A 21,391-nucleotide genomic window follows, 5' to 3' on the forward strand; every position below is an offset into this window, starting at 1 on the left:
AAGGATGGGGTGAGGGAGCTATTAGCAAAAGAAAAGAAAGGATTATTTTTAGGTCAGGACAGCTTAGGGGAAGGGGAGGGAATGACAAGGATTTTATCATGCACATCCCTTCTGGGGGCAGGGGATGGAAATGGTATAGTGACAGATCACCTCATAGGGGCTGTCCAGAAAATTCCAGCCTGATTGATTAAGCTTACATTTCTGGGAAGGTCAAAACTGCAATTAGTCAGAAAGAGAAAATAAATATCACATATGAACGCATATATATGGACTCTAGAAAGGTGGTACTGATGAATGTATTTGCAGGGCAGCAATGCAGGTAAAGGACAGAAATGGTCTGGACCTAACGGAAGCAGAAGATATTAAGAAGAGGTGGCAGGAATACACAGAAGAACAGTACAAAAAGATCTTCATGACCCAGGTAACCACAATGGTGTGATCACTCACCTAGACCCAGGCATCCTGGAATGTGAAGTCAAGTGGGCTTTAGGAAGCATCACTACACACAAAGCTAGTGGAGGTGATGGAATTCCAGTTGAGCTATTTCAAATCCTAAAAGATGATGCTGTGAAAGTGCTGCACTCAATATGCCAGCAAATTTGGAAAACTCAGCAGTGGCCACAGGGCTGGAAAAGGTCAGTTTTCATTCCAATCCCTAAGAAAGTGAAAGTGAAGTCATGTCCTACTCTTTGCGACCCCATGGACTGTAGCCTACCAGGCTCCTCTGTCCATGGGATTTTCCAGGCAAGAGTACTGGACTGGGTTGCCATTAAAGACTGCTCAAACTACCACACAATTGCACTCATCTCACATGCTAGTAAAGTAATGCTCAAAATTCTCCAAGCCAGGCTTCAACAGTATGTGAACCATGAACTTCCAGATGTTCAAGCTGATTTTAGAAAAGGCAGAGGAACCAGAGATCAAATTGCCAACATCCGCTGTATCATCGAAAAAGCAGGAGAGTTCCAGAGAAACATCTATTTCTGCTTTATCAACTATGGCAAAGCCTTTGACTGTGTGGATTGCAACAAATTGTGGAAAATCCTTCAAGAGATGGGAATACCAGACCACCTGACCTTCCTCCTGAGAAATCTGTATCCATGTCAGGAAGCATAGAACTGGACAGTTAGAACCGGACATGGAACAATAAACTGGTTCCAAATGGGAAAAGGAGTACGTCAAGGTTGTATGTTGTCACCATGCTTATTAACTTATATGCAGAGTACATCATGAGAAATGCTGGGCTGGATGAAAGCACAAACTGGAATCGAGATTGCTGGGAGAAATATCAATAACCTCAGATATGCAGATAACACCACCCTTACAGCAGAAAGTGAAGAGGAACTAAAGAGCCTCTTGATGAAAGTGAAAGAGGAGAGTGAAAAAGTTGGCTTAAAGCTCAACATTCAGAAAACTAAGATCATGGCATCTGGTCCCATCACTTCATGGGAAATAGATGGGAAACAGTGGAAACAGTGGCTGACTTTATTTTGGGGGGCTCCAAAATCACTGCAGATGGTGCTTGCAGCCATAAAATGAAAAGATGCTTACTCCTTGGAAGGAAAGTTATGACCATCCTAGACAGCATATTAAAAAGCAGAGACATTACTTTGGCAACAAAGGTCCGTCTAGTGAAAGCTATGGTTTTTCCAGTGGTCATGTATGGATGTGAGAGTTGGACTATAAAGAAAAATGAGTGCCAAAGAACTGATGCTTTTGAACTGTGGTGTTGGAGAAGACTCTTGAGAGTCCCTTGGACTGCATGGGAGATCCAACCAGTCCATTCTAAAGGAGATCAGTCCTGAATATTCATTGAAAGGACTGATTTTGAAGCTGAAACTCCAATACTGGCCACCTGATGCAAAAAGCTGACTGATTTGAAAAGACCCTGATGCTGGGAAAGATTGAGGTCAGGAGGAGAAGGGGACGACAGAGGATGAGATGGTTGGATGGTATCACTGACTCCATGGACATGAGTTTGAGCAAGCTCAGGGAGTTGGTGGTGGACAGGGAGGCCTGGTGTGCTGCAGTCCATGGGGTCACAAAGAATCGGACATGACTGAGCAACTGAACTGAACTGAATGGAGATACAGACATAGAGAACAGACTTGTGGACACAGTGGGTGGGGCAGGGGAAGAGAGAGTGCTACAAAAGGAGAGAGTAGCTCGGAAATGTTAGAGGAAGCAAACTGATTGAAATAGCCCACCCTGGCCAGGCACCATAGTATCTGTGTGCGTGAGTTCTTTTATGTCAGGAGGTCCTGGTAAGTAGCACAGAACTGATCAGCCATCACCAACCAGAAGAGTTTGGGAAAGGTCAAAAAGAGATACCATGTGTCTTTCCACCGCCCAGAATCCTGTTCTCTGGCAGCCATCTTGGCTGAGCAATGCGTGTGCCACCAAGAAGGACTCTGAGTAAGAATGATTGGCCAAAGACAACCTGGAAACTAACCCTATCACCATAAAACCCAAGACTGCAAGCCACATGAAAGAGCAGTTCTCCTGGGTTCCCTTACCCTGCTGCTGTCTGCCCAGTGCCCTTTTCCAATAAACTCTCTTGCTTTGTCAGCACTTGTCTCCTCAGATAATTCTTTTCCGAGTGTTAGACAAGAGCCCACTCTTAAGGCCCTGGAGGGGGCTCCCCCTTCCTGCAGCAGAAACATGTACACTGCATGCATCCTAAGTTGCTTTAGTCGTGTCTGACTCTTTGCAACACTATGGACTGTAACCCACCAGACTCCTCTGTTCCATGGGATTTTCCAGGCAAGAATATTGGAGTGAGTTGCCATGCTCTCCTCCAGAGGACCTTCCCAACCCAGGGATCGAACCCACATCTCTTATGTCTCCTGCAATAACAGGTGGGTTCTTTACCTAGCGCCATCTGGGAAGCCTAAACATATACATTACCACATGTAAAATAGATAGCCAGTGGGAATTTGCTCTATGACCCAGGGAACTCACACCAGGGCTCTGTGACAACCTAGAGGAGTGGGATGGAGTGGGAGGTGGGAGGAAGACTCAAGAGGGAGGGGCATATGTATACCTATAGCTGATTCACATTGATGTTTGGCAGAAACCAACACAATATTGCAAAGCAATTATCCTTCAATTAAAAATAAATAGATTTTTTAAAAATTGCGATTAGGTTGAGTACTAAGTCTAGGTTTGGCAGCATGAGCTTTAGCTCACGTGATGCCATCTGGGGCCTGTAGCTTTCTCTTTAACAGTACATGCAAACATTAACTCTTGGTCTCAGTCTGTTATGATGGCTGGGGTGCATTTTTGAAATAGCTTCAAAGTGATAACGTCTGGGCTAAATAATGTTAAGTGGCCTCACAAAGATAAAATTTTACTCACAAACACACAATGACATTATGCCCCACCCACAAGAGAATCTAGTTCAATTGGTTTGGGATGTGGCCCAGAGTCAGTACTTTTTTAAAAGCTCCCCCAAGTGGTTTTAATAGGCAGAAAAGGTTAAGGATGACTGCTTTAACTAGCGTAACAAACCCATCAAATTGAGACAAAAACTAGGCTAGAATACAAGAGTATAACTAGGCTGAGAGATCCCGTCCCATATGTGACTTGTGAATGTCCTGCGGGGTCCAGTCCTGCCCAAACACAGAGATGAGTGATCCTCCCTTCAGTTTATCACTCCTTTGGTGTAAAGTGCCCCCAACCTTTGAACTAAGTAGTTGGGGGTGCTTATTTGTGTCCTCTGCCACTCGGAGCACTCTGGGTGGGACTCAACTCAACTGTGGACACAGACAAGTGTCACTTCTGCTGGGGCTTCTGGCTGTTGGTGATGAAAGACCCTCAGCAGTGGTAAGAAGAACAGTTCAGCTCAGAAACAGTGGGACTCAATCAGATGGCAGATGGACTCCAGGCCCTCCAAAGTTTCCTGAGGCCGATTGCAGTCTCTCCAAGATGCTGCCCTCTCTAGGTGGGACTCTTACCTCAGGCCTCCTAAGTCTTTGCTCTCCCCCAGCCCAGAGGACGCTGGGGTGAAGCGGATTAGTCAGGTTCTCCCTCTAGTCTCTTTCCAATGTGTTTTTACGGCAAAGTCAATTCCTCATGCTTCCGGGCCTTCCCTTTTGATTCTCAAGGGCCTTTTCTTCTCTCAACAAAACCTGGTGCTCTGCAAATAAAAGGCCTTGGCTTTCCAAACTATTGTTTTTGACTTGGGCTTCAAGAGCCTATTTTAAATGTCAGAAAGCTGAACTTTGACTGTTTTATTCTGACTCTTTCTCTTCACATTCCGGTTTTACCAATCCTAATTCTTCTCGAGGCAATTCCTCTGATTTACTAGGGGAAAGGTCAAGTGGAAAAAGTGTAGCAAGAAAAGCGCAAAGATTAACCTTTCAAGATACTCTGCTGTGTAAGAAATACTGCAACGTTGGTCACTCCAGTCCCCCACCCTGACCCCACCCTGGCAAGTGAGCAGGCCAGGATGTTCTGGCTGAGTCTACATGGGCAGAATCAAGAGGAGAATCAAGATTTATCTTGATAATAAATGTTCTAAATGACAACTATTAAAGCTTTGTTTTCTTCAACAAGTCAATGGCATGAAATAAAAGGGACGGGGGCAGATTGGTCTAGATTAAAAGGAAATGTAGAGATACAACAATCTTGTTTGGAGTCTGTTTTGAACTAACCACTGTTGAAAGACATGTCTGAGACAGTAAGGCAAATTTGATTATGGACTGGGTATGAGAGGATACCACAAAATTATTGTTAACGCTAAGTGTAACAATAGCATTTGGTTATGTAAGAAAACATTCTTTTTTCATTTCTTTTTTCTTAACAGAGGCATACCGAATAGCGTGTGAAAGTGAAATTCGCTCAGTCATATACGACTCTTTGCAACCCCATGGACTATACAGTCCATGGAATTCTCTAGGTCAAAATACTGGAGTGGTAAGCCTTTCCCTTCTCCAGGGGATCTTCCCAACCCAGGGATCAAACTCAGGACTCCCACGTTGCAGGCAGATTCTTTATTAGCTGAGCCACAAGGGGAGCCCCTTGTGTGTGGAACTGTGTGTGGGTGAAATGAAATGATATGATGTCCGGGGAAAAGAGAACAGGAAGGAAGGAAAGGAGGGAGGGGCAAACCATATACTCTGGGAAGAAGCAAAACAAACAGAAGAGAAAAGGGGATAGATTAAATAAGTGCGACAGTTCAGTTCAGTTTCTCAGTTGTGTCCGACTCTTTGCAACTCCATGAATTGCAGCACGCCAGGCCTCCTGGTCCATCACCAACTCCCAGAGTTTACCCAAACCCATGACCATCGAGGCGGTGATGCCATCCAGCCATCTCATCCTCTGTCGTCCCCTTCTCCTCCTGACCTCAATCTTTCCCAGCATCAGGGTCTTTTCAAATCAGTCAGCTCTTTGCATCAGGTGGCCAAAGTATTAGAATTTCAGCTTCAGCATCAGTCCTTCCAGTGAACACCCAGGACTGATCTCCTATAGGATGGACTGGTTGGATCTCCTTGCAGTCCAAGGGACTCTCAAGAGTCTTCTCCAACACCACAGTTCAAAAGCATCAATTCTTCAGTGCTCAGCCTTCTTTATAGTCCAACTCTCACATCCATACATGACTACTGGAAAAACCATAGCCTTGACTAGACAGACCTTTGTGCGAAATAATCTCTCTGCTTTTTAATATGCTGTCTAGGTTGGTCACAACTTTCCTTCCAAGGAGTAAGTGTCTTTTCATTTCATGGCTGCAAGCACCATCTGCAGTGATTTTGGAGCCCCCCAAAATAAAGTCTGACACTGTTTCCACTGTTTCCCCATCTATTTCCTATGAAGTGATGGGACCAGATGCCATGATCTTAGTTTTCTGAATGTTGAGCTTTAAGCCAACTTTTTCACTCTCCTCTTTCACTTTCAAGAGGCTCCTTTAGAAGTGTGACAAAGTCTTGATAATTGTTGAATTTTAATAACAGGTATATGAGAGTTCTTTAGTTACCATCTCAATTTTTTTGTTGTTAAATTTGAAAAGTAACAATTTTTTAAATTGTTAATCTAGTATAGGAAAAGACAGACTATGGAAGAGAATAAAAGGGCCAGAAACAAATTCAAACATTTATAGTTTGAGATTTATTGCAAGAGAGAGAGATAAATTGGGAGATTGGGATTGACATGTACACAGTAATATATATATAAAATGGATAACTAATAAGAACCTATTGTATAGCTCAGAGAACTCTACTCAATACTCTGTAATGACCTATATGAGAACAGAATCTAAAAAAGAGTGGATATATGTATACGTAGAATCGATTCACTTTGCTGTACAGCAGAAACTAACATTACAAATCAAATATACTCCAACAAAAAGTAATTAAAAATTTTTAATTGCAAGAGATGTATGCTGTATTAATGATTTGCAGGCAGATGAATTCTTTCTTCAAATAAACCCTGACATGGAACCCCAACATACAAAACAAAAAAGAGTAGACCTGCTCCGCTTGAGGCTAGAGTGCGTGTGCTAAGTCACTTCAGTCATGTCCAACTCTGAGCGGCCCTATGGACTGTAGCCCATCAGGCTCCTCTGTCCATTGGATTCTCTAGGTAAGAATATGGGAGTGAAGCGGGTTGCCCTGCTCTCCTCCAGGGGATCTTCCCAACCCAGGGATCAAACCCTCACCTCTTACGTATCCTGCATCGGCTGCCAGGTTCTTTACCACTACCGCCACTGGGGCTGGAGAGTCTAGCTCTTTTTCTTCCTCCTTGTCTCCCCAGGAATCTGCAGAAGTAACCCCAGGAAAACTTGTGGCTCTATAGGACACAGTCTGAAAACCTCTGTAGTCTGTGATGAAGGAAACCTCTCAAGTCCTGCAGAAAATGTATATTACTTAGTATTAATATATGTATTAGATAACTGCTAATCATTTGGGAAAAAAAATAAAGTTAAATCTCTACCTTACATCATATACCAAAATAAATTCTAGTCACCTTAAAATGTTTAAAGTACAAAATGAAATCAGATGAATAATAGAAAAATAGATGAATATTCTGAAATACAAAATAAATTCTAGTCACCTTAAAATGTTTAAAGTACAAAATGAAATCAGATGAATAATAGAAAAATAGGTGAATATTCTGAAATATTAAGACAGAGAAGGACTTCCTAATCAAGCCAACAAAGGGCAAAAATTAAGGGAAAAACTAGTATTTTTGTTTATATAAATATCTAAAGTTTTATAGGGCAAAAAAATAAATCACATTTCACAAAAAAAGGAATATGCGTCTGTGACAAAACTTTAATATTCCTAAATTAAGGAGAATTTCAAATTAAAAAAACACTTCAATAGAATAAAAGGATCAACAGCAACAAAACAATATATATGAGGACATATAAATTATCATAAAGATGTGAAAAATATTTCATTACCATTGATCAATGAAATATTGTAAATTAAAGTAAAAATGAGAAGAGCTGATACTGACTCCTATTTTTGATGATAATGGCAAACTAGATAAGCTAAAAATTTAACTACTATAAAACACCTAGACATGTTAAGTAAAGCATACTTAACATCCTTTTAAATAGATAAGTGAACTCCCATGAACATACCGAAAATTCACAAGAGACCAAACCAAGGTAACTGAAAATCAGAATGGAGAGCTTGAACTGAAAAGTATCAATAGTTGCTCGGGCTTCGGGGAGGATTTTCCTCTCCCTGGTAATAAAGAAAGTTTCTTAGGGACAGAAGAAAAGGAACTGAGACACTCGAGTAAATCCAGGATCCTCCAAAAGCTATGCTCCACTTCTCCAACACAAAAGCCATCTGCATGGTTTAGAAACACCAAATCAGGAAATTAATATTAAAAATGGCTGGTATGAGAGGGAGACGATATATATGTACATACAGCTGATTCACGCTGTTGTACAGCAGACACTAACACAACATTGTAAAGCAATTATACTCCAATAAAAAAAATCTGGTATAACAACTCTGGAGCAGTAAGAAAAAACAAACACAAACCTCTCTGGAGCAATTCACCTCAACCCAGAAGCTTTAACAAGGTGAGCTTAGAACCCAAAATTACAGAAATAGGAAATAAATCATGATGACTAAGAGTCAGCTGATAAAGATTATCGAGTTATTAGAATGAAAGTATAGGGACTTCTCTGGTGGTCCAGTGGCTGAGACTCCAGGCTCCCAACGCAGGAGGCCCAGGTTCAATGCCTGGTAAGATCCCACATGCCGCAATTAAGAGTTTACATGCCACAACTAAAGATCCTGCATGCCACAGTTAACACCCAGTGCAGCCAAATAAATAAATTTTTTTCTTTTAAAAATAATCAAGGCATCAACTAAAAATGTGCAGAATTAGCAATATATAAATGTAGTCTAAAAACATAGGAAAAGAATAAAACTTTCTAATAAGAAAGATCATTTTTACCTATCAGATAACACAGAATTAAGAAAGAGGGATAATGCTCAGTGTTTCTAAGAATATAGGAGACTGACATTTACTGTTAGTAGAAGTAAAAACTGATCATCCCAGAGGCTGATCTGGCAATACGTATACAATAATTAACAAAAAAGTACATACTCATGGGCTCAATAAATTTACTTCTTTTTTTATTGAAATATAGTTGACTTACAATCCTATATTAGTTTCAGGTATACAGTGTAGTGATTTTTATACATTTTGCACCAGGCAAAGTTGGGGCTTCTCAAGTGGCTCAGTGGTAAAAAATTTGCCTGACAATGCCAGAGACCAGGAGACAGGGTTTCCATCCCTGGGTCGGGAAGATCCCCTGGAGAAGGGAATGGCAATCTGCTCCAGTATTCTTGTATTCTTGGAGGGAAAAACCCTGTGGAGAGAGGAGCTAGGTGGGCTACAGTCCATGGGGTCACAAAGAGACAGACACAAGTGAGCGCACGCACAGTGACCAGACTGCACCCTCTATTCCATTCCCTGGTAAAAGGATCCAGACATAACTGAGCATGCACCATGCAAAGCTATCACGATATTCTTGACTATATTTCCTGTGCTGTACATTACGTTCATGTGATTTACTTATTCTGCAACTGGTGGTTTATGATTCTTAATCCCTTTCCCTATTTTATCCATTCCCCATCCTCCTCCCCTCTAGCAACTACTAGTTTCTTCTCTGCATCTATTTCTGTTTTGTCCTGTTTTTTTTTTTTTAAATTCTATCTGTAAGTGAAAACATATAGTATTTGTCTTTCTGTCTGACATTTCACTTAGCGTAATGCCCTTTAGGTCCATCCATGTCTGTTGCAACAAGATTTCATTCTTATGTATGACTAAACAACAGTGGTCATGTATGGATGTGAGAGTTGGACTGTGAAGAAAGCTGAGCGCCAAAGAACTGATGCTTTTGAACTGTGGTGTTGGAGAAGACTCTTGAAAGTCCCTTGGACTGCAAGGAGATCCAACCAGTCCATTCTGAAGATCAGCCCTGGGATTTCTTTGGAAGGAATGATGCTAAAGCTGAAACTCCAGTACTTCGGCCACCTCATGCGAAGAGTTGACTCATTGGAAAAGACTCTGATGCTGGGAGGGACTAGGGGCAGGAGGAGAAGGGGACGACAGAGGATGAGATGGCTGGATGGCATCACTGATTGATGCACGTGAGTCTGAGTGAACTCCGGGAGTTGGTGATGGACAGGGACGCCTGGCATGCAGCGATTCATGGGGTTGCAGAGTCGGACACGACTGAGGGACTGAACTGAACTGAACTGAATATTCTATTGTGTATCATACAGGTACATGTGTGCTGTGTGCTTAATAGTTCAGTCGTGTCCAACTCTTTGTTATCCCATGGACTGTAGCCCACCAGGCTCCTCTTGCACACATCTATTCAAATTAGCATGTTTATTTTTTTATTTTTATTTTAATTTATTTTTTATTTTAAATTTTTTTAAAATTTTATTTATTCATTTATTTTTTAAGATAAATACCCAGGAGTATAATTGCTGGATTGCTTGGTAGCTCCATTTTAATTTTTTTTTTTTTTTGAGGACCCCTCATGCTGTTTTCCATAGAGATTATACCAATTTAGATTCACATCAACAGTAACAAGGATTGCTTTTACTCTGCATCCTCTACAACACCTGATATTTCTTGTCTTTTAGATGATAGCCATTCTGACTCATGCGAGGTGGTGTTTCATTGTGGTTTTGATTTTTGTTTCCCTGATGATGAGTGTTGTTGGGTATCTTTTCAATGCTCTTATTGACCTTTTGTATGTTTTTTTTTTGGAAAAATACTTACTCAGATCCTCTGCCCATTTTTTAATCAGACTGGTTTTTTGATGTTGAGTTGTTCAAGTTCTTTACATAGTTTGGATATTAACCCCTCATCAGATGCGTCATTTGCAAACATCTTCTCTCATTCAGTAGGTTGCCTTTTTGTTTTGTTGATAGCTTCCTTTGCTATCCAAAAGCTTTTTAGCTTGATGTGGTCTCATTTGTTTATTTTTGCTTTTGTTGTCCTTGCCTGAGGACACAAGCAAAGTTTTTGTTAAGACCAACATCAAAGAACACATTGGCTCTGTTTTCTTCTGGAAGTTTTAAGGTTTCAGAGGTTACATGTAAATCTTTAAAACATTTTTAGTTTACATTTGCATGTGGAGTGAGAAAATGGTCTAAATAATTTTACTTCTAAGAATTTACCTTTAAAATAATAAAATAAATGAAGTGCTAAAATTCAGTAGTAATCAGTAATGGAAGTTAAATCAATAGTACCTTATTAATGTATACCCTTTTGGATGGCAAACGTGAATCCATACAGAGGTTGACAGGGAGACAGGGAGGTAGGAACATGCACTGTGGGTGGGAATACAAACTGGTTACAGGCATTCTGAAAAGTAATCTCACAAAATTTAGCATTGTCTGCAGAAGTCTCTTGATGCCATTTCTGGATATATAATCTGAAGAAATTCTTATTCAGATCCATTAGAGGACATGAAACAGGATGTTCTTGTATACATTATTTGTGGCAAACAGGGGCTGGAGGCAATCCAAGTGTCTCTCATTAAGAGACAAAAAAATTAAAATGCGGTAGATGCATTGTTACTCCATAATATGCAGCTGTAAGAAGGAATAATCTACTTGGATAATTATTTTTTAAGTGGTTAATAAGAAAAAGTAGGAAAATTTTTAACACAATATGCTGCTGCTACTGCTGCTAAGTCGCTTCAGTCGTGTTCGACTCTGTGAGACCCCATAGCGACCCCATAGCAGCCTACCAGGCTCCCCTGTCCCTGGGATTCTCCAGGTAAGAACACTGGAGTGGATTGCCAGTTCCTTCTCCAATGCATGAAAGTGAAAAGTGAAAATGAAGTCGCTCAGTCGTGTTCGACTCTTTAGCGACCCCATGGAAAAATTTTAACACAATATACTTGTATGTTAAAAACACATAGTCATGGCTGCTCTCTCCTTCTGAGATGGCTCACACTCTGTCTGTGGAGTGCACGTCTCTCTAAATAATCCACTTCTTAACCTATCACTGTCTCTCACCGAATTCTTTCTGTGATGAGACATCAAGAACCTGAGCATTATTAAGTCCTAAAATCAGCAGGTCTTTGTTCCTGAAAAGAAGAGCTGATACTGATTAATTGGAAAGAACAAGTTTGGAATGATAAAGTGCTTCACACAGAACACATACACACGCGAACACATAGTCACAAAACCACAAAACAATTTTACGGGATTATAAGCATAGAATAAGTAAAATATCAAACATATGAAAGACAGTTCCTGCGGAGGACATGGGAAGGGGGATGGGAAATCAAGGAGAAAAATAAATAATTACAAGAGAGAAGCCTTGCAAAGACGGATAACAACAACTTGCCTTGAACTGAGGAGTATGTTTAATTCAGCTCTCTGCACTCAAGTTCGGTTTTTAAGAATGTGTATATGTGTATATGTCTAAAAACATCTTAAAAGGTAAACACTAAAATACTAGTCGTGGTTATCTCTCTGGGAGTGGTATGAAAGGTGAATCATTTTTTTTTTTTACACTGAATAAATATTGTATAATAAGTAACATGCATTTCCTTCTCAAAAACTCATCTTAATACTCAAAACTACTTTCTGGTTTTTGATAGATGTACAATAACCTAATAAATTCATCTGCCTGTGTGGTCACAGTCGTTTTATTATTTTTCCAGAACGTTCCAAAATAACTCTGGAAGGAGACCAGTGGGACCACCAAATAGCTATCTAGCCTCACCCTTCTTCCCATGCAAATGAAGACCAAGCCTCCAATCAGGCTTTGTCAAAATGCTCTGTGGGATCCAAGCTAACAAGACCCTTGGCTTCCTAGCTGGGGAAAGGAGGGGCAGCACTCAGAACTCTGTCAGCTGAAAAGCTGGCCTAGGCAGCAGTTGCCAAAGACAAAGCTTCCACCTAAGGGTGGAAACCCTATTTGCAGCTTTGTAGACACAGGTGTCCTTCCAGGCGACTCAAGACCTGCAGTGTGGGACTGGGTTTGGCCAGGAATAGCTCAGAAGGCCTTCCTCTCAGAAGCCAGCTCTTGAGGTCTTCAGTGTATGTTCTAACTATATTTGGCAACAAAAACCAAAGAGGTCAGTAGCTTAGCTCAGGGGGGGAAAGAGACTATTTCTGATTTATAATCCCCACTTCAAACCAGGTCCAAGAATTTAAAAACTCACTTCATTTATTTATTTTGCACTCACTGAGCATACCACTGAAGCCATTCTGGTTTCCAGTCCTACCAGCCTCATGTAAATCTCTCAGAACCACAGGTGGAAATCACCTACCCAAGCCATCTTCATATTAGAGGACATTTGGGGACATCTGGCTTGAGAATTCAAATGTTAAAATTATCCCACCTTACTCTCTATGTCTTCATAGCATCAAAATAGCCTGTAGCACTTGAGTGCAAATCCAAACTCCAGCCCTGATTACTCACTGTGTGACCTTGGCTTAGTTACTTTACGTCTCTGAGGTTCAATCTCTTTATCCGCAGACAGAACAGAGATAATAACACCCACTCCACAAGGCTGCTGTAAGAATTAAATGAGATAAGAGATTAAAGTGGCAAGGAGAATGTCAGATACAAAGCAGGTGCTAAAAAAAGAAATCGGTTTCCATTCCTCCCCATCATTGCCTTCCACCCTTAGCTGTTCAGCCAAGGTGTCAGCTTTTGAAGAAACTGCTTGGTACATTGTGTTTGATTACAAATGGATGGTACCATTCCCACAGCCAGCAACAGTAGCTAAAGATAAAAGCTGTGGCTACTCTTCAGCCGCCGACAGGTCGGATCAGCTCACAAATGACTCATCACTGTTGATAAACGATGTGTTCTTGGAATCGAGAGGCCTTATCCTGACAGGCTTTGACACCTTAGGAAAAGAAAAAAGAAATTCAGAAGGAAGGTTGGATGGTTCACAGAGAAGGTCTCCACAGTTGTTTGATGATGACCTTCAGTCAGTTCAGAACTTGTACTGGACTGGTTTAAGGAAGGTCTCTTGTCTCTTCAGACACATCTCCAATCGCTGATTTTTTTTTTAGTTGGGAAGGACTCCATCTGAGCAGCTGCCTCTTCATCTCAGAGCTGAACCATCTCTTTCACTTGCCTTGGATTCCCTGAAGGGAGTCATAAGACTCCCTGGGCAGAAGGCAAATGCCTGCTCCCTGCTCAGAACAGCCCTAAGCTAGTGCCCAACCTGCCTTTGGCAGCTTTGCCTGCTGGCTGAAACTCTGCCAGGGTGAGGTTTGGCTGAAGGGCTCTGTGGCTCTGGGACAAACGTTGGCTCAAGGAGAAGGGTGAGTATTTAACCCCGAGTTACTGTCTGCAAGCCTGAAGTGTTTGTGGCTCTCTGGTTTTTGTAGCCCCTTCAGACCACTCAAAACCACTCACTGGCATGGGAATTCCAAAACTGGATTTTGTAGTTACTCTTCCAATACATCCCCTGCACCTTGTGCAGTGCCTGGCACAGAGCTCCCTCTAAGTGAATTTTGCTAGAAGGATCTTGAGGACAGGATGGGCTCTTGCTGCATTTGTAACTCCTAGAATCCTAACAAACCTCATAAAATTAAGATCAAATAGGACAATGAACTATATGAAGACTACAGGTTCAACAGCCAGGTGCTCAAAACAGAGGTCTCAGATGGTCTTCAAAGACATTCCACATACTAGGATCTACTTTCTTTGAACTGGAAACTGCTTCAGAAGCAGGCAGTCTCTGGACCCCAGACCTTGGCCCTCTTTCAGCCTCACTCAGGCTTTTTCTGAAAGGAACTATTCTAGGCCCTCAGAAGGGACCTTGTGGTATGCAATGGATGCAAAAACAAAAACAAGGTAGGCTGCCCTGGAAACGCTTTTATTATTCAAACTCACCGTCAGATTTTCTTCACCAGGAAGGTTTCTGAGATCACCCAGAAGCACCAACGTTCCATCCTGGATCTCCAGGATGTTGACTGAGACCAATGGGACAGGGGCATTAATAGTAGGGTGCCTTCTCCTATCCTCCTCTTCTGTCCGAACTGTTTCAATGTCCGCTGCCCTTCTAGTCACCCACTGGAGCTTAGTGTCTGGCTTGTATCACCAGAACTGGGGTCAACCGTCTAAGATGATTAGGTATAAATTTAAGCAAAGGGGAGGAAGGAAGAAGGGAGAGAAGTGTAGGAAAAAAAATGAAAAAGTCTTGGGAAGGAGGAAGGAAGAGGAGAGCGGCAAGGAGAGGCGGGAACAATGAAGGTCTCAGGCCGTCGCAGGCGCACGGTTCCGGCGGCACGTCCGTCCGGCCCGCCTCCGGTCAGCAGCTGCACGCTGCGCAGCGTGTGGGCGCTGAGTCACGGTCCCAGAACAGTGAGCCACGGTACAGGTCTGGGGGGGGCAGTCCTGGTTGGCATCTGCGAACTGTTTTTTTTCTTTCCTCTTTCATTAAGGCTGTGTGCTGACTCCCACGTAGGAGGACTTATTAAACCGCACGTACCGCCTGACGGCTCTCTGGCACGTCGGAGGCGGCCGGCTGGGGGCGCCGCAGCATCGCTTATGAGCCCGCCGACTCGCTGGGGCTCCGGACCGGGAGAGGACTGGGGTTAACTGGCCCGGCTGAGCACTTCCCGGAGGAGCTCGCGCTTTTTGCTGGAGTCGCTTCTAACTTTAGCACCGCTGCGGCAGGGGGAAACTCCTCAGCTGGAAAGCCTCAGAGACCACCCCAACTCTCCGAGGGGCGCTTTCGCGCGGGGTTCCGTGAGCCACTCCATAAAATCTGGGACTCTGTTGCGCAATCGAGAGTCCAAGTTCACCTCCCCACTAAGGGCTCACTCTACTCTACCCGGCCGCCCTGCCCCACGAGGATGAGACCTGGAACATCTCCGCAAAGCCCCGAGCAGCAAGCAAGACGCGCTCCGCGCGCGTCCCACCGTAGAGGGTTACTCCGGCAGCTCAGCCAGCGCAGCCGTCCTAACCTTTCCACGCCAGGCGGCAGGACCCCAAGGCTCCTGGGCAGACCGAGACCCGGGACACTCTCCCTCCCAAGACTCGTGACCCGAGAATGAATCAGCACTGAGACAGTTTATTGGTTTGCTACTTCTTAAATCACCCACTTTATGTAAATAGATTATACAGACATGGTGTTTTCTTCTTCCACAAGAGGTAACTCATCTCTTTCACGCGCACACTCTCACATTCCACACAGCAAACAACGTTGCATCTCGCTGAGACATTCACTTATTAAAATAGAGGGGAGGGGAACAATACAATTGCTTTAAAATGCCCTTAATACAATATATAACGTACAAAAATATCTCTATATTTGAAGTTACAAAAAAATCTTGACAACAACAAATTTAAATATTGATAATTACCTCTGTATATACAACACTCATTGCACTTTTCCTCTCTAGGTTTCGGAAAGTTCAAGTAATAGTGAGGCTTGCACCCCGGTGGGGTGACACCCCATCAGGAATCAGTTTGTGGGCGGGCACGGCAGTGGCTCAGACCCTTGCCTCTGAGGGTCTCAGCATTTATTTCGCAGTTTCTCCTCTCCGTGAGCCTGGCAGACGACGCTCCTTTGGATTCCCTCTGCACCCACCTCCCCACCCTGGGAACCTGGCCCCAATTAGTATGAAGAGAACACTGTCTCTCCTCCGCGGAGGACGCGTTCCTGCAAAGCCAGTGCTCGCTGGCTGCCAGACGGTGCCTCCTGGACTCTCGGTCTCTCGGGGCTGTTCTCAGCCCGGGCCCATGGGCTGAGTGAGGGGGTCGGCTCGCGGAAGCCCTCCCGCCCGAGAGGTGCCGGCGAGAGGCGTGCGCGACTGTTCGCTGCTGCCCAGGCGCCTAAATCCTAAGGAGGGTGGCAAATACTTGATGCACCCGGGAGTCCGGGGCCCCTCGCGCCTTTGGCTCTGGAGGCTGTAATAGAGTCCGACCCAAGCCGGCCTCGGGCAGTGAACGTCGGCGTCGACGGCCGTAGCCCTGAGGGCTGATCTTGTTCCTGGGGGCGACTCCGTCCTTGTCCTTGTCCGTGAACTGGTAGATCTGATGCGCCAACTTCTGCACCGTGCACGTCCCGAAGCGACAACCAAAGCCCCGCTGGCCCTGGAAGTTGTTCAAACTCTGGCGGTAGCGCTTGACTCGGATGCGGGCTGCGTCAGGACTGCTGGAGACGGGAAAGGAAGGCTATGTGAGACCCCCACCACCACCACTACATCCACCATCATCACCACCACCACCAAGCAGGTCTTTGGTCCCAGGCATCGGGAACGCAGCCATTCTAAGACCGGAGGGAGCTAGAAATTGCCATCTCCATCTCAACTGCAATACAGCCCTGATGATCCCCAGGGCTAGGGCAAAGGAGGAGGGATCCGCAACAGCGCCTGGCATAGTTACCTGGCCTGAGGGCTGCGAGAGGCGCCCTTCACGTCCTGGGGCCGAATAAGAGTCTGGACAGGCCCGGCCTTCATGTCGGCGAGCCCGGTGGGGTAGCTACGGGACTCGCGAAGTTCCCTTTTTCCACGACTTAGCGCCCATTTATTCCATCTAAAAAACAAAGAGACTCCATTCGCAATCGTCCTGGCGAGGTCTTGGCCCATTCCCATTCCTCTTCAGTTCTAACCCCTCGGCGACCACTGGTCAGTTTCCCTTGCCTTGCAGGTACCAGGACTGGGGAAGGCGCTGCCAGCCACTCACTTCTTTCGGAACTCTGCCGCCACGTCGAGCCGTGCGGTGTCCACGCCTAGGAAGATGAGCGAGCCCAGGTACATGAGGGCGACGGGAACCAGCTTCATCCCGGCGGCGATGCGCAGACCCTGGGGAAGGAGAAAAAAGAGCGGAGCTTGAGTGTCCGGGCCTGCCGCACCGGCGGGCGGGGCAAGGAGGCGAGCGGGGGGGCCCCCAGCGCGGCCAGGGTGAGCCTGCACTCCGCCTGACTCAGACGCTTATCTCCCAGGGGCGCAGAGAGGCGCCAGCGGCATTTGCACCCGCCAAGCGGGTGACAGGCCCTGCAGGGGAGGCCGCTGCGCAGCGCCAGGCTCCCAGAGGTTCCCCACTCAACTTCTCAGAATTTGGCTGACGGAGCAGAGGGGACTGGGTCTCTGGAGTTCCAGTTGTGTCCACGAGCTGGGCTCGGGATGTGGGACGCACCCAGCAGAGGACCCTGCAAAGCAGATTGTACCCCTCACTCAGCGCTTCTAGGCAAGCCCCCACAACTTCAACCCGCCCCGCCCGCGGTGCATACCTGCTGAGGGGGTGATCTGCCAAAATTCTTTGGAGTATTAAGTCTGAGACGGCGCTCTGGCAGTGGCAAAACCCCGACGTCGAAGCTGCAGTGAGAAGCCAAAAGTGAGAAGGTTCGAGCTGTTTCGCCTAGTGTCACCAAGAAACCTCTGAGTGGCCGGCTCGCGTTCCTGGGCTTTATAAGAGAGCAGGGGGCGGGGCCTAAGCGCCCTTCACTCCCTCCCTCCCTTCCCTTGGGCGCGCGCTCTATAATCGGGCACGCGCATTGCTTGTCCGTGAGTGTGGGGTTTGTAGGTTGGGGAGACGGGTGTCCCTCGTGCCTAGAAAGTTTTAGAGATGAGCTCCAGGAGACTGATGCAGGAACTGCCCCGGCACAGCGTTCAGACCTTAAGCCGGGACGAAGCAGACCCGGTACAACCTCTTGGGGTCCTTCCTTACCTAGGACCCATGCAGCCCAGAGTGTAAGGTCTGGCACAGAACTGCAAGAGCCAGCGCGGGGTACCACGTGGATGACCCGAACCCCAGACCTCGGGAGCTGTGGCCTCGAGTGGACCGCACCCCGTGCCGGCTTGGTGCCTGACCTGGCCGCGACCCCAGACTCCCGCGGAGCCTCACGGGCAGGACGCAGAGCACTACTGAGAGGAGGGGGGCTCGCCAGCGCTGCCCCCCCACCCCCAGCACCCCGAGCGGCCGAGACTCTGGGTTCTGGGGATGGACTGGTAAGATTTCGCAATAGGGGCAAGGCTCCGAAAGGCTAATTTGAGAATTGGGAGTTAGAGTGGGGAGTCACCTGAAGTTTCAGAATTTGCATGCCTGTTTGGAAATATAGGAATAACCAAAATTACGACGAAGAATACAGTTTCGTTTCCCACCCCCCCATAATCAAATTATGCCTTATAAGGTTACAACCTGAGAGTTTGCCTGACTGCCCTTGAAGCCTTCATTCACCCCTTGTAAACGTGAGGATTTACTGCCAAGAGCACACTAATGCTTCACGTATGTTAATCGCTTTACACTTTACAAACCATGGCCACATCCTGATCTCCTTTGATCCTCACACCTACCCTTGAGTTAGACAAGGAAGGTAACATCAATTTCCCACTTGGTGAAATGAGAAAACTAAAGTTCAGCGGGGTAAGCATTTGCTCAAAGTCACACCAAAGGTGGTAAACAGCTCGGCCAGGAAGCATGCATGGCAGACTGGAGTGGGGCGCGGCATGGATATTTTTCTAGGCTGGGGCCATCATCTCCTCAAGGGGGAGAGGAGAGTCCTAGCCCCCGCCCAAGGATTTATGCCTGTTCATGATGAATCACCCCCAAACACGTTTGTCGCCCGTTTATGCTCTTCCATTACTGCTTCTTGACTTCACTTTCTTAAATTCTGGAGGTCAAAATGGGGAGGGAACTTAGCCCCGCGGGACTCCCCCTCTTCTTGCAGGGGAGCTTCTGTAGTTCTGTCACCCACTACCCTGGATACGACGTGTCCTGAAGCTGAGAGTCTAGACTGACAGGAGGAGGGTGAGGGACCACTAGAACTCTGTGGACCAGCTTCCAGTCCTCACCCGACAGCGATTCTCTATATGAACTTGGGCAAGTTACGCCCCCACCTTCTAGCTTCCCCATCTATAACTTGCCCTCAGCAGATCCCTAAGCTCCCTACCTGCCCTGCCACTCTAGTTCTGAGACCCAGTGCACAGACGGCTGGCGCTGGGGCGCGCACGGACCTTTCCTGGCCTGGGCAGAGCACTGCTGCCTCAGCCGCCTTTTCACTCCCAGGAATGACCGGTGGACATTGCACTTGGGGAAGGAATGGTCGCCTCGAAGCTATTTATTCTGAGGGCTCTTCCCCGAGGGAGTCACCTGAGTGGACCTCAGTTCCAGCTCCGGATGAGGGACAGATCCCTGGGCTCGGACTTGGGCTGGACACGCAGAGGGTCGGATGGTTCGGGCCGCGTGTCTGGCCTCCGGGCAGTCGCCGCAGTAGATGAGGTTTGGCGGCTGGTCGGCCCACACCGCAGACTGCAGGTTATTACTGAACGCTTGCTCTGTTTCCAGGAGCCGCCCCAGTCCCAACTATTCTGTTTTTCTCGCTCGTCTCCCATTTCTCATCGCTTTCTTTCAGTTTGTCCGCTGCGAGTCTGACTTTTCGCAGCCACCCTGTCTAGGACTCGCTGTCTGTCATTCTTGTCTGCGGATGCGACCTACTCGTCGCCAGCTTCCACCTGGGTCCGTGCCAAGACAGGTTTTTACTTTCATTTCCCCGGCGCGCGCCTCCGACTGCTGGGGAGGTCAAGGACAGCTGGGCGCCGGCCCACAGCCAGGGAAGGTCCCGTGGTCTGGACTCGTTCCTTCCAGTTCCCTCCAGCCCTGGGGGGTTTGGTCTGCAGAGGTCTCTTCAGCTGCACCTCGTGGCCTCCCCGCTGTGTCCTTTAGGAGAGCCCTGATTCCAGGAGAAAGGGAGGGTGGAGGGGATGAGGGAAGGAATGAGGGTGGAGGGCGCTGAGCTCCCGCTCCCGCTTAAGGACCGCGAAGCCTGCTCTTGGTGCAGAGTTAGTTTTGCGCTACTAGAGGCTTCAACAAGCAAACCCGATCCAGAAGTGGAGATTCCACCGAGCTCCAGTGCCTACGCCAGAGGCGTAGGGGCGGTGCCAGGAATTCCCACCTGAGAGCCTTGGCACGCTCCTTATCAGCCCCGGTGCGCCTTGTAGCTCTGGCACTTAGAAGTCCGAAGCTTGAGGACGCCGTCAAATCTTTCTTTAAGTAGAGTCCTGGCTAGGCGGCTCAGGATTTTGCTAGAATACCCGTATCTTCGAAAGTGTGTGTTTACGTGGGTCGGCGACGAGGGCCATAGGGTTTTCCCAAAGTGCCGTGGAGGATAAGTTGAAACATAGCTATAAACTTTGCCAAATGTTGGCATCCGTTTTTTTTCCCCCTTGGAACCTGGGGTTCGTTTACTTACTGTTAAAGGCGGGGACAATCACTAGAATGCATTCACGGTTGAATATCGGATTTGGAAAGAAACAGCCTAGAAGGAGTTCTGCTTTTGGCGATTTGTGGAGTTTCATCCATTCAAGTTGCAGTGATTGTAGATTCACACAGAGTACAAGGAAGGAAGGAAGGAAGTGCAGGAAGAAACATCTTTAAAATCTCACTGGCAAAACAAGTGAGAGAAACAGAAGAACAATCTGGTTAATGAAGATCCACTTCTTTTTTGTGTCCAAGAATCTTTAAAAGGTCATGTTGTAAATAAACCCCCAAAGCATTGTAATAATTATATGTATGCTGACATCATATATACAGATATACAAACATGCCAGAAGCCTTGTTGTATAATGGTGTCTCAACTTCACATTCCAACTGAATTATTTTTAGGCCCTAAATCCAAGCCTTATTCTTAGTAATGTTTGGAGTTTTAAAAAAATTTTGGTGGTGGCTTCTCAGTTAACACTGTGGACGCAATTCCTAAAGCCAGTGTGACCACACTCAGGTCATGAAGAAAAGAAATGAGAAACAATAAATAGTAGTAATAATATTAATAAGAATAACTAAACTTGAGTAGCTAAGTGCATTGCATAATTATCTCTGATGCCTCTTTCTTCAAACAGGAATGTTTATAATGCATTTATTATTCATATGGTTCAAAATGCCTCTGCTGAGGCTTATTTACCAATTTCATTTGAAAACAACT

At 45.9% G+C, this 21,391-nt stretch overlaps 1 protein-coding gene and 1 long non-coding RNA gene across 4 annotated transcripts; both read right to left on the bottom strand.

Moving 5' to 3' along the window:
- Positions 1-8,578: 8,578 nt before the first annotated feature.
- On the bottom strand, positions 8,579-14,815 carry LOC132657874 (uncharacterized). The gene is made up of 4 exons (XR_009596632.1): positions 14,359-14,815; positions 10,737-13,360; positions 10,264-10,488; positions 8,579-8,836 (listed from the first exon to the last, which is right to left on the bottom strand). It is a non-coding gene; the product is annotated as an uncharacterized LOC132657874 (long non-coding RNA).
- Positions 14,816-15,521: 706 nt separating this feature from the next.
- Positions 15,522-17,854, bottom strand: ADM (adrenomedullin). 3 transcript variants are annotated; one of them, XM_027979399.2, is made up of 5 exons: positions 17,705-17,854; positions 17,522-17,623; positions 17,158-17,276; positions 16,858-17,007; positions 15,522-16,627 (listed from the first exon to the last, which is right to left on the bottom strand). In XM_027979399.2, exons 3-5 carry the CDS (start codon positions 17,253-17,255, stop codon positions 16,306-16,308), a joined length of 570 nt encoding a protein of 189 aa, XP_027835200.1. In that variant the 5' UTR covers positions 17,256-17,276; positions 17,522-17,623; positions 17,705-17,854; the 3' UTR covers positions 15,522-16,305. The 3 variants fall into 3 exon arrangements, with proteins under 3 accessions (XP_027835200.1, XP_004016211.1, XP_060255903.1); XM_004016162.5 differs by lacking the exon at positions 17,522-17,623; XM_060399920.1 differs by having other exon boundaries at positions 17,158-17,623.
- Between the last annotated feature and the right edge of the window lie 3,537 nt (positions 17,855-21,391).

Source organism: Ovis aries, chromosome 15, assembly GCF_016772045.2.
Source record: "Ovis aries strain OAR_USU_Benz2616 breed Rambouillet chromosome 15, ARS-UI_Ramb_v3.0, whole genome shotgun sequence".
In the NCBI taxonomy this organism is placed as follows: Eukaryota; Metazoa; Chordata; class Mammalia; order Artiodactyla; family Bovidae; genus Ovis; species Ovis aries.